Below are 14118 nucleotides of genomic sequence, written 5' to 3' on the forward strand. Positions count from 1 at the left end.
AAAATAACAAAAGACTGTATAAAGTCTATTGCTCAGTATTATTCTATTATTATTATATTTTAAATTGACAAACATATGTGTAATTCATGGCATAAATCAGAGGGGATCAAAAAATGATTGCCTCTTGCAGTTGACTACTGAACATACACTCAGCTGCTACTTTATTAGGTACACCTGTTCAATTGCTTGTTAACACAAATAGCTGATCAGCCAATCACATGGCTGCAGCTCAATGTATTTAGGCATGTAGACATGATCAAGACAACGGGGAAGAAAGGGGATTTAAGTGACTTTGAACGTGGCATGGTTGTTGGTGTCAGAAATTGCTGATCTACTGGGATTTTCACACACAAAAATCTCTAGGGTTTACAGACGATGGACCGAGAAAGAGGAAATATCCAGTGAGCAGCAGTTCTCTGGGTGAAAATGTCTTGTTGATGCCAGAGGTCAGAGGAGAATGGTCAGACTGGTTCAAGATGATAGAAAGGCAACAGTAACTCAAATAATCACTTGTTACAACCAAGGTCTGCAGAAGACCATCTCTGAACCAACAACACGTCCAACCTTGAAGCAGATGGGCTACAGCAGCAGAAGACCACACCAGGTGCCACTCCTGTCAGCTAACAACAGGAAACTGAGGCTACAGTTCACACAGGCTCACCAAAACTGGACAATAGAAGATTGGAAAAGATAGACATAGAGTTAAACAAGAGGGGTCCCAAAATGGATCCCTGTGGAACCGCACATGTCACGGCCATCTGCTCTGACTTGGAAGTACTTCTTGTCATGAAGATATGACTTGAACCATTCAAGGACAGTTCCAGTCCCAATGAATTGTAACATATCGGCATATTGGATATCGGCAAAAAAATCCAGTATCGTGCATTCCTACACTCGACAATAGGGATAATGAGCTATCACTTCCTATTTCCTGATGGCATACATACATACAGTGTGTTTCTTAAGATAGACCGACTGTGCATGGCAAAAGAAATAAAGTGACGAGGTTTAAATCCAAAAATCTGTATATATATATATATATATATATATATATATATATCAAAAAAAACTTCCTAAGTGCTCTGCCCTCCCTGACTTTTAGTGTTTTCTAATATTTTCGGTATCTTTGTGTGACAGATTCTACCATCAGTTCATTAGTACTAATGAGTGTTGTTGTTATCAGGGCTGTTAATGGCTCCCTAATAACAGCTGGGAGCCTAAACACTGATAGGAAATGCAGTGTGAAGTGATCAGAGTCCAATCAATCAGCTGCTTACTTTTTTTCTTACGCTGAGGGATTTTGGCAGCCTCTCCCTTCCTTCCTGCTTCCCCTTCCCAGCCAACACTGCAATGTCATACATGGTAATTAACATCAGTATTTACAGTAGCAGATGCTTTATACTCAAAACAAGAATTCATATATACAAAAATATAGTGTTGGGAGTGCCATATCAATGTTGTAGTGTGCTTATAATACTAAGGACATTCAAATCTTGTTTTTCAAAGAAACACACACACACACACACACACACACTCTTTCCTCTGAGACTAGGAGGTTCCAGACCATTGGTTTAGCTGATGGCACTAAATGTAAGGGCTGACTATTAGCTCTGGCTTTGACTAATCAATGACTTCTGGTGTGTGTGTTTGTGTATGTGTGTGTGTCCATGCCCCGAGAGGCGGGGTCTTCAGTTTGCACAGGGAGTCCAAACTGCTTTTTTTGCCGCTCTATTCTCAGATGGAGGATGTCGTCTTTGTCCACTTTTAAGAGTTGAATCAGTTAAATCAGACGAAACTTATTTACAGAGTACTATACTCTCGTACTTGTGGTGTTTATGATTTTGTGTTTTTTTTAAGGCTTTTAAAAATTATTCATACCCAAAATAATTGTCCTGTTTTCAAACTGTATTTTAAGAAACATTTTTCATGTCGGTTTTTCAGCCTCCTACACTCGTCAAGACACGTTGGAAGTAAATTTAAGCTCTACAGGGGGCACAGGTGAGTGATACTCCTCAGAGTTTTCTTTGGTATTTTATGCTACAGTAGTGCTTGATGTTTTAAGGATGTTTTAAGGTTTATCGTATTCATATATATATTTATTGTTTATGTGATGAAATAGAGAGCTTGAATAATACAAAAACTAACAAAAAAATTGCCAAAATTTTGCACCTTAAAATTAATTCATTTGGAAAATACATTAAAGTGAAGTAAAATATAGTAAAAGAAGAGCCTGGGATGCTGGAAACCTAAGTCATGACTGAACCAGATGGATGAATGAATGAAAATAGAATAGAATAAACAGTTTTTCCTTCGTGTTCTCATTTTGGTTCTGATTAGAATTTGCAAATTTCTGAATTTTTGCTGTTTTTTGATTTAGATTTTATTTCCATCATGTTAAAATAAATGAAAAATATTTGTAAGAAAACAAAACAAGAATAAAAAGCAAACATATGTAGCAAGCTCTCGATAAAGCACGTAATTATTTCATGTCCAAAAAAGGAGGAAAAAGTGGATCCTACTCCTGTTATGTTAAACATTTTAGAGGGAATGTCTGCAAAACTGTTTTGTTACATTACACTATATGTTCTTGAAGTGATGCAAGAACATATAGTGCTGTATGATTTTTTTTTTTTTTTTTTTACAGGACTCTAAAGGTGCTTGCAAGTATTTAGTGGTGAAGGGTTTTTAAAAAGCAGCCGCACAAACAGACTTGGAGATAATTATTGTTTATTTTAAAGGAGCAGTGTGTAGGATTTAGTGGCACCTAGTGGTGGGATTGCAGATTCCATTCAGCTGAAACTTCTCCCATGTGCCAAGCGTCAACTCCTTAGGATTTCTTCAGTTTTCATTGTTCAGGAGGTTTTACCAGGAGTTGAATTATCTGAATTATGGGCGTCTCTTCCTCTCCAAAATGGACCTGGTGATTTAAAGTGGTAAAAACACTAAATAAATCAGTTTCATGTTACAAATCTCCCACACTGGTTAGCATATCAGAGACAGGCCACTAGTCCAGCACTTGCTAATTTGTGCATACTTTTTTTCTCCAATAACTTAAGATCCAGATGTTCAGGAGGTTTTTACCAGAAGCCAAATTTTCTGCAGAGGTCTCTTCCTCTCCAAAACAAACAGACCAGGTGATATAAATAGATAGATATTGATATAAATATATAAATATTACATTCCGGCGGCACGGTGGTTAGCATTATCGCCTCACAGCAAGAGGGTTGCTGCTGCTGTGGTGCAACCCTTCGTGGAGTTTCTTTTCTTTTCTGTGTCAGTGTGTGTTTTCTCTGGGTACTCCGGCTTCCTCCCACAGTCCAAAGACATGCAGGTTAATTGGTGACTCTAAATTGCCCGTAGGTGTGAATGTGAGCGTGAATGGTTGTCTGTCTCTATGTGTCAGCCCTGTGATAGTCTGGTGACCTGTCCAGGGTGTACCCTGCAGCTCACCCAATGTCAGCTGGGATAGGCTCCATCTACCCCCACGACCCCTGACAGGATAAGTGCTTACGGAAAATGAATGAATGAATCAATATTATATTCCATTTCATCTCTCCCTAAATCATACACACTGAACCCTTAGCCTTAGTTGTATGTATGTTACTGTACTTTCAGAGTAAGGTTAACATGAAACTCCTGCTCTTGCTGATGGAAAAATCATGAGTTCATCCATGTTGGGTCGGGGTTGGTGGACTAAGAGTTCATCCCCATCATCAGTGATCTGGGTCAGTGGGGGAGGAGGAGTCCAGCAGCTGTTACACACTGCTTGTGTGGGTGCACATGGATATACATGTGTAGTATGCGCATGCATGTCTGTGTGTGTGTGTGTTTGTGTCACTAGATGTCAGTCAGTCTCTTAACTGGTCATGTCATTAATCTTACCCCGTCTGCCTTTGTGTGCGTGTGCCGGATTGTTTTAGTGCATTTTCATTTCCATAACAGCATGAGCAGATGTTTTACTGTGTCCATGTTTGTGTGGCTGTGTACATGCTTATAATATGCATAGGCATGTTCTAGCTGTGCATCTCAGCTGTATTAACATCACACTCTGTGGCTGTGTGTGTCCTGTGTGTGTTTGTGTGTATATCTGACTGTGTGTCACTGGTATTTAGTTAAATGTAGCTTAATGGTCCCATCAGCAGACAGCTCATTGAGCTTTGGACGTCATTTCAAAGTCATGTCTCTGCAGTGGCTTTCAAATATCTTAAATCTGTTGTGTAGTGTTAGACAAAGCAGTTAACACAAGATTACTTATTTAAACAGTTCATACAAAGCTGTAAACGTGCAGAAGTTTATGTAGTCTGTAGCCACGCTGGCAGTTCACAACCTGAATTTTGAGCTAGGTTCACAGTCTCCAAAATGACCTAGTTTTGTGCTCATTTTAAAAAAATAAAATGTAGTCTTGTGATCATCATTCACTCACAGGTATTTCCCATGATTGCTGAGATGCTTGTTGCTCGTTTCAGTTTTGTTGCCAATGTGGCTGAGACTGTGACTTGTTTTTTTCAGACCCAGCTGCTACAATTTGCATTTAATATGAAATTTGTTTCCATTGGAATTTATAACTTACTGGTTTTTATAAAGGTCCTTTAAATATTAATATAAACTAGCCTTAGCAGTAGTGGGAGCTGCTTTGTGTGCCGCATAGATTTACAAAGAGACCTGGATACAGCATTGGAGGTAGGGCCATATTCATCCTGTGAAAGTTGCTCAGGGGCCCATGAAGCCAAAAAAGTACAGCTTTCTGGGCATGACATTACCTGGATCTTGTGTATCACTGAAGCCAAGAGTAAGAGACTTTGCCAGCTGAGCAGCTAACTTCCGGTCCAGCCCTTGGTTATCAGACTGAATCAAGTCCTGATAGTGAAACAAGTCATTTGGCAGGGGTTATGACATTAGGCGAAAAAACCCCAACAATTTCTAGATGTCTCTTTTCCAATGTAAGTTGATGGGAAAAAGGTCTTTCTGGGCCATGTGGCTTCATGTGTCAAACCTGGAAGTTGTAGTTACACAGTTTGGTCACTATGTCAAATTGGTTTTATCGTCAGGCACACATCCAGCGGGCCTGGTCTGCTGGTGTTTTGCTTTGGTGGTGTAAAACAAGGATCGTTAACTGTTGCAAGAGTGAACGACACTTACATTCATGTTTATAAGTTGCAAACTGACGCCATCAGTTCATAGTTCTCCAAAAATATGAGCAGATTCGATGAGCGCGTTCCTGTACAACACTTAACAATGGTGACTGTTCACTACACATCAAATGAAATGTTTCTGGGTGTTGTATTCTTAGATCTTTGCCAGAAGTGGGTCAGAAAAATAATATTTTGCTCACCGAACTTTCTCTTTTAAACTCACTAAAAGTTTTTTTTTTTTTTTTTTAAAAAGATTTAATCTATATGTGTAATGTGAGTTCTGTTTGTTATATTTTATTAGTTGAATATATCGGTGTCATTTACCCTGGGGACGTCGGGGAAATGTCCCCACTAGTTTTGGAAATGGCTGATTTTGTCTTGAGATTCTTTTCTTCTTGGTAACAATTCCGATACCTTAACTTGTCTGTTGGCCAGTACCAAATACCAATCCAATACCACTGCATAAAAAAAGACAATAATAACAGCTGTATACTGCTCACCCTATATGGATGTGAAATGTTTGCTATCATTGTTGTATGGCATGGCTCAGATTAAACCCTCCAGAAAACATGAACAAATACAAAGACAATGAATCCCATCTAACTTTATTTTATCATGTAGTTGGGCATTTTGGCAGCGGCTGACCTTATACTTTTTGCCAGAAATCAATTAATCTTTACTGCGATAAAACTGTAGTTGCAAGACGATGCCCAGTGCTCCTTGCTGTAAAGGAATCTGCTTTAGGGCGGCGAAAAATTGGTTTCTGGAATAACTGCAGTTTTATCTGGGTGTAAAACTGCTTTGAAGTTAATCAGGAAATGACATGGTATCCAATCCATGCCAAGACTTCTGTACTAGCCAATCCTGGATCCAGCATTTAAGGCAGTATTGGAGGCATTTTCAAAGGCTTATACCTTTTCCTAACAACACTGATAAAGAACAAAAAATGAGAGCAGGTTTTTAAACTGACAGTAACTTATAGACTATTGGATTTTCAATATGGGGCACACTGATGGGCTGATGTTGCAGCAGTGTGTGTGTGTGTGTGTGTGTGTGTGTGTGTGTGTGTGTGTGTGTGAGTGAGTGTACATGTGAGACATGTGAGGCGAAGAGAGTCCACTAGGTGTCTCAGTGTGTTAATATTATAATCTTGTGTCAGTCAAGTGCATTTTCCTCCACAAATCGCAACTACAACTACAACCATCCCACCAGGACTCTATATTTCTTGTCCTCTATTCTTCCTGACAACTGTCCGTCTCCATTTGCTCCCATTTTCCTCTTCTTATCCTCTCCTTCCTTCCCCCCCCCTTTCCCTGTGACAGATGACTTCAGTTCATTCTTACCACTGACACCTTTTCTCCTATCCGTTCCTTTTCTCAGTAAAAACAGACACACAGAGAAAGATTAAACAAAAAAGTACAGAGGTGAGACAAAGAGAGAGACAAATGGAGGAATAGCAGGTGAGAGAAAGACTGATGAGGGGGGAAACAGGGAGAGAAACACAACTAGAAAGAAAAGCATGGCTAGAAAGACAGTAGGTCAAAGAGTGTTAGAGAAAAGATAAGGACAAGAGAGGGAGATTGTGTTAATGTGTGTGTGTGTGTGTGTGTGTGTGTGAGAGAGAGAGAGAGGGAGAGTGGGAGGGATGGAGAGAGAAAAGGAGGGATGGAGGGAGGAGGGGTTTAATCCTGCCTGGATTATGGTATAAACTGGTCCCGGAGAGCAGGAAGGGATACGTTGGAGAGAGAGGAAGTCCCACTATCCCTCCCTTCATCCATCCATCCATCCATCACTCAATCCATCTTACTCGTAGCATGTACGTGTCCCAGTGCTGCATGCTTTCGGTTTGGATCCACTGGGATGTGTGAGGAATCATTCAGGAAAGGATGGCAGAAAAAAAACTGCTTTTTGGGAGCATGTTTCCTGCTTGGGGAAACCTCGCCGCCTGATAAGAAGGACTGAACTGAAGACAGAAGTTTACCGGGACCACCCCAACTCTTTCATCCCTCTCCTGTTTGTTCCTGGCACCCTGTAGATCCAAGTGAGGGAGCATGGAGGAGAGAAGTGGATGATGGGAGCAGTAGAAACAGGATTAAGGGGTGTAGAGAGGGAGGTGTAGGAAGATGACGAGACTCCGTTGTGACTCCTGGTGTGCAGAAGTGACCTTTGACACCGGAGACAAGAGCTCTCTAGACTCTATTGTGTGCCGGGGTAACCAGCAGAGCTGACATCAAGTCATCAGTTAGACTCTTTTTATTTGTTCTCCTCCATATTTGAACTTTCTTTCCAGAGCCGCATGTCTCAAAGGGAATGGTTTTAAAGCTCTTACCACATGGCATAGTGAGTAATCTTCAGGACCGTAGTGATTTGGGGAAGTATTTTAATCTTCCTGCAACCCACTTTTGGGCTCCGGGTTCTTTGAAATTAGCATGCTGCGTTTCTGGACAGTCCACGGGATTGTTTCAATCTTTTGGCTCACAGGACAAGAAGCTCTCAAGTCTTTCCACTCAAGGACTGTCAGGATCATTCTTAGAAGTCAAATTGAGTCTTAAATCTGTGACATGCTTCCTCTGTTGTTTTCCGGATCCTTTTCTTTTCCTGAGCGGGCCTCGGACCGTGACGGCTTCTCTGCATGTCACTATGGATTCTTGTGTATTTTAGACTGCTCAGTTGCAACGTCTGCCTCTCTTCAAGTCTCTGGAGAGTCTCAAGATTTGAACTATGCATGAATGTCTTTGAGAAGACAGTGGATCGGATAGGATCTTTACATTTTTGTAACGATTACTTTACCAGGCAAGTTGACAGAAAGCGTTATTCTTTTTGCCTCTTAAGTTGTGGACTGGGTCCTAAGTTTGTTAGAATTTCCCTGTAATTTCAAAATTAGTCAATGTCCTTGTGGTAGAAAAATGATACCCAAATCAAGCTGACAAACGTCACAGAGAATCATCACCCACCTCTGCAGCTCTGCTCACCTCTAATGACCTTTTTAGCCTCTTTCAGCCCAAGTTTGGTTTTACACCTCACAGCTTCACTGCTGTGCTTCACTTTCACCACTCTCATAGTATTTTTTTTTACCCTGAGCATACTGTTCATATTTAATTCAGTCACATAACAAATATCTTAACCACAGATCTATTTAGAATGTAAAAATGCATATCTGATGGTAATTAATGACTGATAAATTAAATTAATTAATGTTTCAGAGAGCAGAGAGAGCACATACTAGGCTTTAGACCACTCATTTAAGTTTTAAGATTCAAGAACTTTATTTTTATTATGCAGGCATAATGAAATTGCAAAGTTGTCATCCTCAAACCGAGCATACTATTGAAAAGAAAACCCTTATACATATTTACATATAGAATAAGTATGTAAGCAATAATAGATATTCCAGTTAAAATCTAACCAACATAAGTACAAAATATAAGCAATATTAAGTATCAAGATATGTATAAAAGCATGAGTGTGCAAACATCAGCAGCAGTAAAACTCAGTAATGCAGTTTGACAGATGTGGAGTGATGCCAGTGGATTGATATAAAGTGAATATTGCACATGCACAATGGAGAAAAAACATCTTTTATGACACAATATCATGTTGTATTATACCTAAGACATGAAAAGTGAAAACAATAACAGCATTTTGGAACTGTGGGGTTTCTTTTTTAGGTATTTACAATCATCACTGCAGTTACTGCTACTGTATGCGATAAAAAAAATCCTCAAAACTACTATCTAATTTTTCTAATTTGTTTTAAAGTCCTTCAGTCACTGAAATGACAGCTCAGGTACCTTTATAGTCTTATGACCCCCTCACTCCTTGTTTTGCTTTCTGTTGGTTTGCAGGGAATGGTGGGCATGAATTTGATTATCATAACGTCACCTTGTAACATTGCAGGTGCAGATCTCATTTTCCTTATGTGCACCATTATCGTGCCTATCTCACTGTTTCAAGATTCCCCCATGACCCTTAAAAGACCAACAGGTGCTTGTTGGAGGGTCATCTGGGCAAATGTGGTGGGAATGCAGGCAGTTCTTGTGACAGTATCATGGTCCTCCTTGAACTTTGTCACTATTGTGCCATGAAAAAATATACACAGACATAGCATGTACAGTTTCAAGGTTACCTAAATGCACCATTTCCTTGATTTGACCCAAACTAGTGGATCTAAAATCCATTTCAAAATATAAATATAGCATGTTTTAGGTCACTTTAGGGAATCGTTATGAAATCTCAGGCTAAAATAGGGGCATTTCGGGTATTTCTTCTGATATTAAATGTCAAAACAGTTTGACCTGAACAGTATGTAAGGGTTAAAAGAAAAATCTCAAAGAACCCACTATACATTACCGACCCAGGACCAAACATTGTACCTCTTTTTGTCCTTGCACTTTGACCTGAGCACTTCTAATCTCACTTTATGCTGTCCTGATTTCATCCTTGTCTCTCGGAGCCAGGGCGCTACCATTCCTGGGCTGATGCAGATCGCGGCAGCTGCAGGGATGAACCACTGGAGCTGGGAAAACGCTGGGAATGCCAGTAAATCGGAGAGAAGTGGGCCACACAGGGGGAAGCTGATGATGCTGCTGTGGATTATCCTCTCCAGCTCGCTGTGCCTGATGGTCGACGGCCAGATGAAGCTCTCACCAGAAACGTGAGTACAGTTGCAGCGGAAAACTCTGACTCGAGGGAGTGAACCATGTGGAGGAGCTGTCTGAGGCAGATAAAGTTCTGTTGTCAGTGTAAAAGCTATAAAAACAGAGCACGCACATGGAAATTCGATTTGCTTTTTCACTCCATAAAACTTTGTTAATTCATACAAATATTTAATCTTGTAGATCTCTCCATGGATCCTGACTTGACTGACTTGACTTGTCCAACGTTTTTATCAACCATCTGATTGGATGCTCTTATTGTATGCACTTGTGTACTCTGACTGCACCCTCAACGAGACACAGTGTGCTGCCATTAACCGGAAAATACAAATCAGATGACCACAAACTTGGTGCTTTATTAAGACATTACATCAACACTTGTACCAGGTCATTTGCCCGTGGAGACCCTGGCAACTCTACATGCACGTTGTGCTTTTTGAAGCCACACGTGAGATGAATGAGTCAATAGTGTTCTTCCTATTCTGGCAGATGACTCCACGCACATACATATGGGCCATATGGGCACCTGTGGGGTGGAGGTGTAGCTAAATGCCAAACTATCCTACAGCCACTCTACGACTACAGCCACATGCTGAAGATGATGTATAAATTTGGCTGTACATAGATTTGCAAAGATATTAATAGCAAAACAATAATGTAAAAGAATAGATTTTATTTACTTTTTATTATGTATTTTCCTGTTCAAGACTAATGTGCACTTTGCCACTGTAAATTGAGACTTTTAGAAGACAGTATTACACCTATACTTGTTCGGGATGCTGATATTGTCATTATGGGCATGTTAGCATTCCAACGTTAGCATTTAGCTCAGCTTGTGTGCTTTGCACAAACACAGCAAGTTACTATTGTACGAACATTACACATGTTGTAATTGAAAAGCCTGTGTTTCAGCAAGCTAACTAAGCTAACTGCTGGCACCTGCCTGTCCAACTCAGCATCACTCTTCGTCCCCATCCTGTCCGTCCATGCTCGCCAGCAAACGTAATAGCAAACCCAAGATTCACTCTTGTTTCGGAATGAACTTTGTCCACTTTGTGTTTTGCCTTGCTATATTTGCTTTCTTTTTTCGCTGCTGTGTCCTCAATTTTTGTAGCTTCCTCTTTGATACATGTTGCTGACAATCTGGCACCTGGTCGCTACCTTTTAAGAAAGTCCCGACCTCACCTGTGCACTGTGCCCAGGAACATCCAAGGCACGACAAAATAAGAGTAAAATAAGAAAATACAGACAGAGGGAAGTTTCTCTGCAAATTACACCTGCATAATAAACCTTTAAGGAACCCCTCACAGCATGGTTACAGACTCTGTCATGGTTATATGTCAATTGATCCAATGTACAGTCAAAGCTTCCGTAATAAGACAATATATAAAATTGTACTACTTTCTTTTTTTCCCACGTACATCTTTATTAGCAAAAGATTTGAAACATCAAACAATAACAGCAACAGAAAACTTTCTCGGCAATTCATCCACAGTTTTTCCATCATTCCAGTCCTGTTGATTTGGATTAAAACCTCCCTTCTATGTCCTTTATATGAACTGTAATATCAACTGCTTAAACCATATATTTTAAAATGTTCATGTCTCACCTGAGATAAGTGGAAACACTGTGAAAAAGAGTCAAAAAATCACTGCTATTCAGAAATTATTCACTCAACATTTTCTGAATACAAATATAGCTTATGTGTTTTATTTCCACACCAGTGTTCAGTTTGTGAGATAGGTGGTCAGTTTGTCTCTCACTTTTTCTTTTGGGCATGAAATGCTGTGTTTGTTTGTTCTCCAGAAGCCAGGCGAAGCTCTTTTTCCCTGAACAGTTTTCAAACCTCCTGCTGACTAAAAACACTAACAAATCGATATAGTGCCGTCAGTCCACAATAGCCTATTAACTCTGTGTGTGTGTGTGTGTGTGTGTGTGTGTGTGTGTGTGTGTGTGTGAAGGTGGAGGGAGTTGAAAGGGACAGAGAAACACAGACAAATACACAACATTTTATTTTTTGCACTGACTTGATGCTGTTAAAATTTGTATTTGTGTGTCTGTGTCAGTGGGCATACACTGTGATAGGTTTGTCAATCCAATTTTATTTCAGCAGATTTATCAATCAGAACCGTAGAAGCAATGGTTGATTGTGCATTTTAGGTATATATTTTGTTCATGGGTGAATCTTGTACCTCAGCATCTCAGAGACTTTGTGCTGTCACTCTGCAGGCTGGTGTGACAAGAGAGATTAAAGCTCCAGGGCAAGCAGAGTTCAGCAGGCCAACACAGGTCACTGAGCCCAAAGTGCTTCACTCTGCCTGGGGAAGATTTGGCAGCAGGGCCCCTCTGGCTCTGGAAGTTAGCGGGCCATGACCTGAGCAGTTAAGGCCAGGAAGGTCAAATCTCTAGCCTCTGAGGGAACATTGCTCTTCTGCCAGGAAGAAAACAGATAACTGACACAAGACATCAACTGCAATGACACATTTAAAGGGACAGCTCACCCCCCATATCAAAAATACATATTTTCCCTCTTACCTGTAAGTGCTATTTGTCAATCTAGATTTTTTTGATGTGAGTTGCAGAGTGTTTGAGATATTGGCTGTAGAGATTTCTGCCTTCTGGAACTAGGTGGCACTCGGCCTCGTCACTAAAGTGTATGTCATGCAAGACAGCTAATTAAAACAAATTAACTGGTCAGAGTTGTCATATTAACATTCAACCTCCACCTTAAAAGTTACTGGGAGCTGCTGGTGGCAACCTTTGAACGGCACATTGAATTAAATCATTTTTTCTCAGATTAGCAAACTGTTAACAAAAGACAAACAGGCAGCAAAACTTCATTTTGTTTTATAGTTATAGGGGACTAATATATATAAACGTTGCACTGTAGGAAACGAGCCACATCTTAACAGTTCACATGAACGCATGCACATGGGTCATATGTGCACTGCAGTACTTAAAGGCATGTATGTACGAATGTGGCCAAAACGGTTACTGCACTCAAATTCAAAATACTGCCGCGAGTCATGTCTGCCCCCCCCCCCACCCTACAGATTCGAGGTTGCTGGATAGCGTCACGCTGGAGACTGATTTGTTTTGCCCACGGGCGGCTGCTGTGGCAGGGCCGCGTCGCTGCATCCTTGATCTTCGGTTTTCCAGCGAACCGTTTGAGCAAGTCCGATTTCTCTGCTGCTTATGCTGCTGCCAGGATACAGCTGAGGAGGAGTCAGCTGCCAATGCCATGTACCGGGACACTGCTAATGCTGCTTGCCGTGCTGCTGTAGCTCAGTCGTAACTGTAACTGATGCTGAGACTCTACTGACTGCGTGACTGGTAGACGGCGGTGGGTGGCGCAATTCAAAACATAAACATGATTTGCGGACTGTAAAAATGTTTTTTAAATTGGAATATTCTGGCTGTACTATTGTTGTCGGTGAGATCAGTATATTATATGAACATTATTCCTTAGTCTCTGTGACATATTAGGAGGATTTTACGACTAATTGCTTTAGATTTCTTACATATAGCTCCTTTAAATAAATAGCATTGCACTCCTGGCATCAACACATAGGAGGAAGTGTGCATCTACTCATGGACGAGAGGCTCCTGCTCATGACTGAGCGAGATGTAAAATTTTAATGGCATCAATCCTTGTTTGAGCTGTTAGCCATTAGCTAGCATAGTAATGCAAGATGAGCTAGAAGTAGATGCATGCTTTCTTCTGAGCGATGATACAGTTAAGTGTAGTTCAGTAGAACGAAACACTTACCTGTAGTGCTGTTTATCAGTCTAGGTTGTTTTGGTGTGAGTTGCAGAGTGTTGGAGATATCGGCTGTAAAGATGTCTGCCTTCTCTTAAATATCATGGAACTAGATGGCACTTGGCTTGTGGTATTCAAAGCACCAGAAAGCAACAGCAATGCCTCTTTCCAGAAATCATGACCCAGTTACTCAATATAATCCACAGACCTTGTTGTGAGCATTTTCATATAGGAACGATTTTCTTTCTACCAAACTACACCCTCCAACCGTATCACCACGTAGAGGGAGGCATGCGTGTACTGCTACCTCACAGGCTGTTCTCATGCACTGTATGCATATATACTTACAAAACGTAATGCACCACAATTCATGTATATTCCATGAAATCAGGAAGGCTGCCATCACATGACCAGTGCACAGGAGTAAAGACGGAAGCAATCTGTGTAAAGATGCAGTTTTGGGGAGGTGGATGGAACAAACATAGGACTTGCCTCTAGGAGACTGGTTTGTGGTACAGTGCAAAACCAAATGAATTCTGTGTTGTTTTAAGGCATGTCATCATCACGTCAC

At 40.6% G+C, this 14118-nt stretch overlaps 1 protein-coding gene across 1 annotated transcript in view; it reads left to right on the forward strand.

The window, feature by feature from the left end:
- Positions 1–1953: 1953 nt before the first annotated feature.
- cacna2d4a (calcium channel, voltage-dependent, alpha 2/delta subunit 4a) overlaps positions 1954–14118 on the forward strand; it is a 157461-nt gene continuing 145296 nt past the window's right edge. The window contains exons 1-2 of the mRNA XM_049566695.1: positions 1954–1998; positions 9590–9786. Coding sequence (XP_049422652.1) covers positions 9611–9786 — 176 coding nt within the window. The 5' untranslated portion in view covers positions 1954–1998; positions 9590–9610. The remainder of the gene's footprint in view (positions 1999–9589; positions 9787–14118) is intronic.

The sequence above is a fragment of the Epinephelus fuscoguttatus genome, linkage group LG22, assembly GCF_011397635.1.
Source record: "Epinephelus fuscoguttatus linkage group LG22, E.fuscoguttatus.final_Chr_v1".
Classification (NCBI taxonomy): Eukaryota; Metazoa; Chordata; class Actinopteri; order Perciformes; family Serranidae; genus Epinephelus; species Epinephelus fuscoguttatus.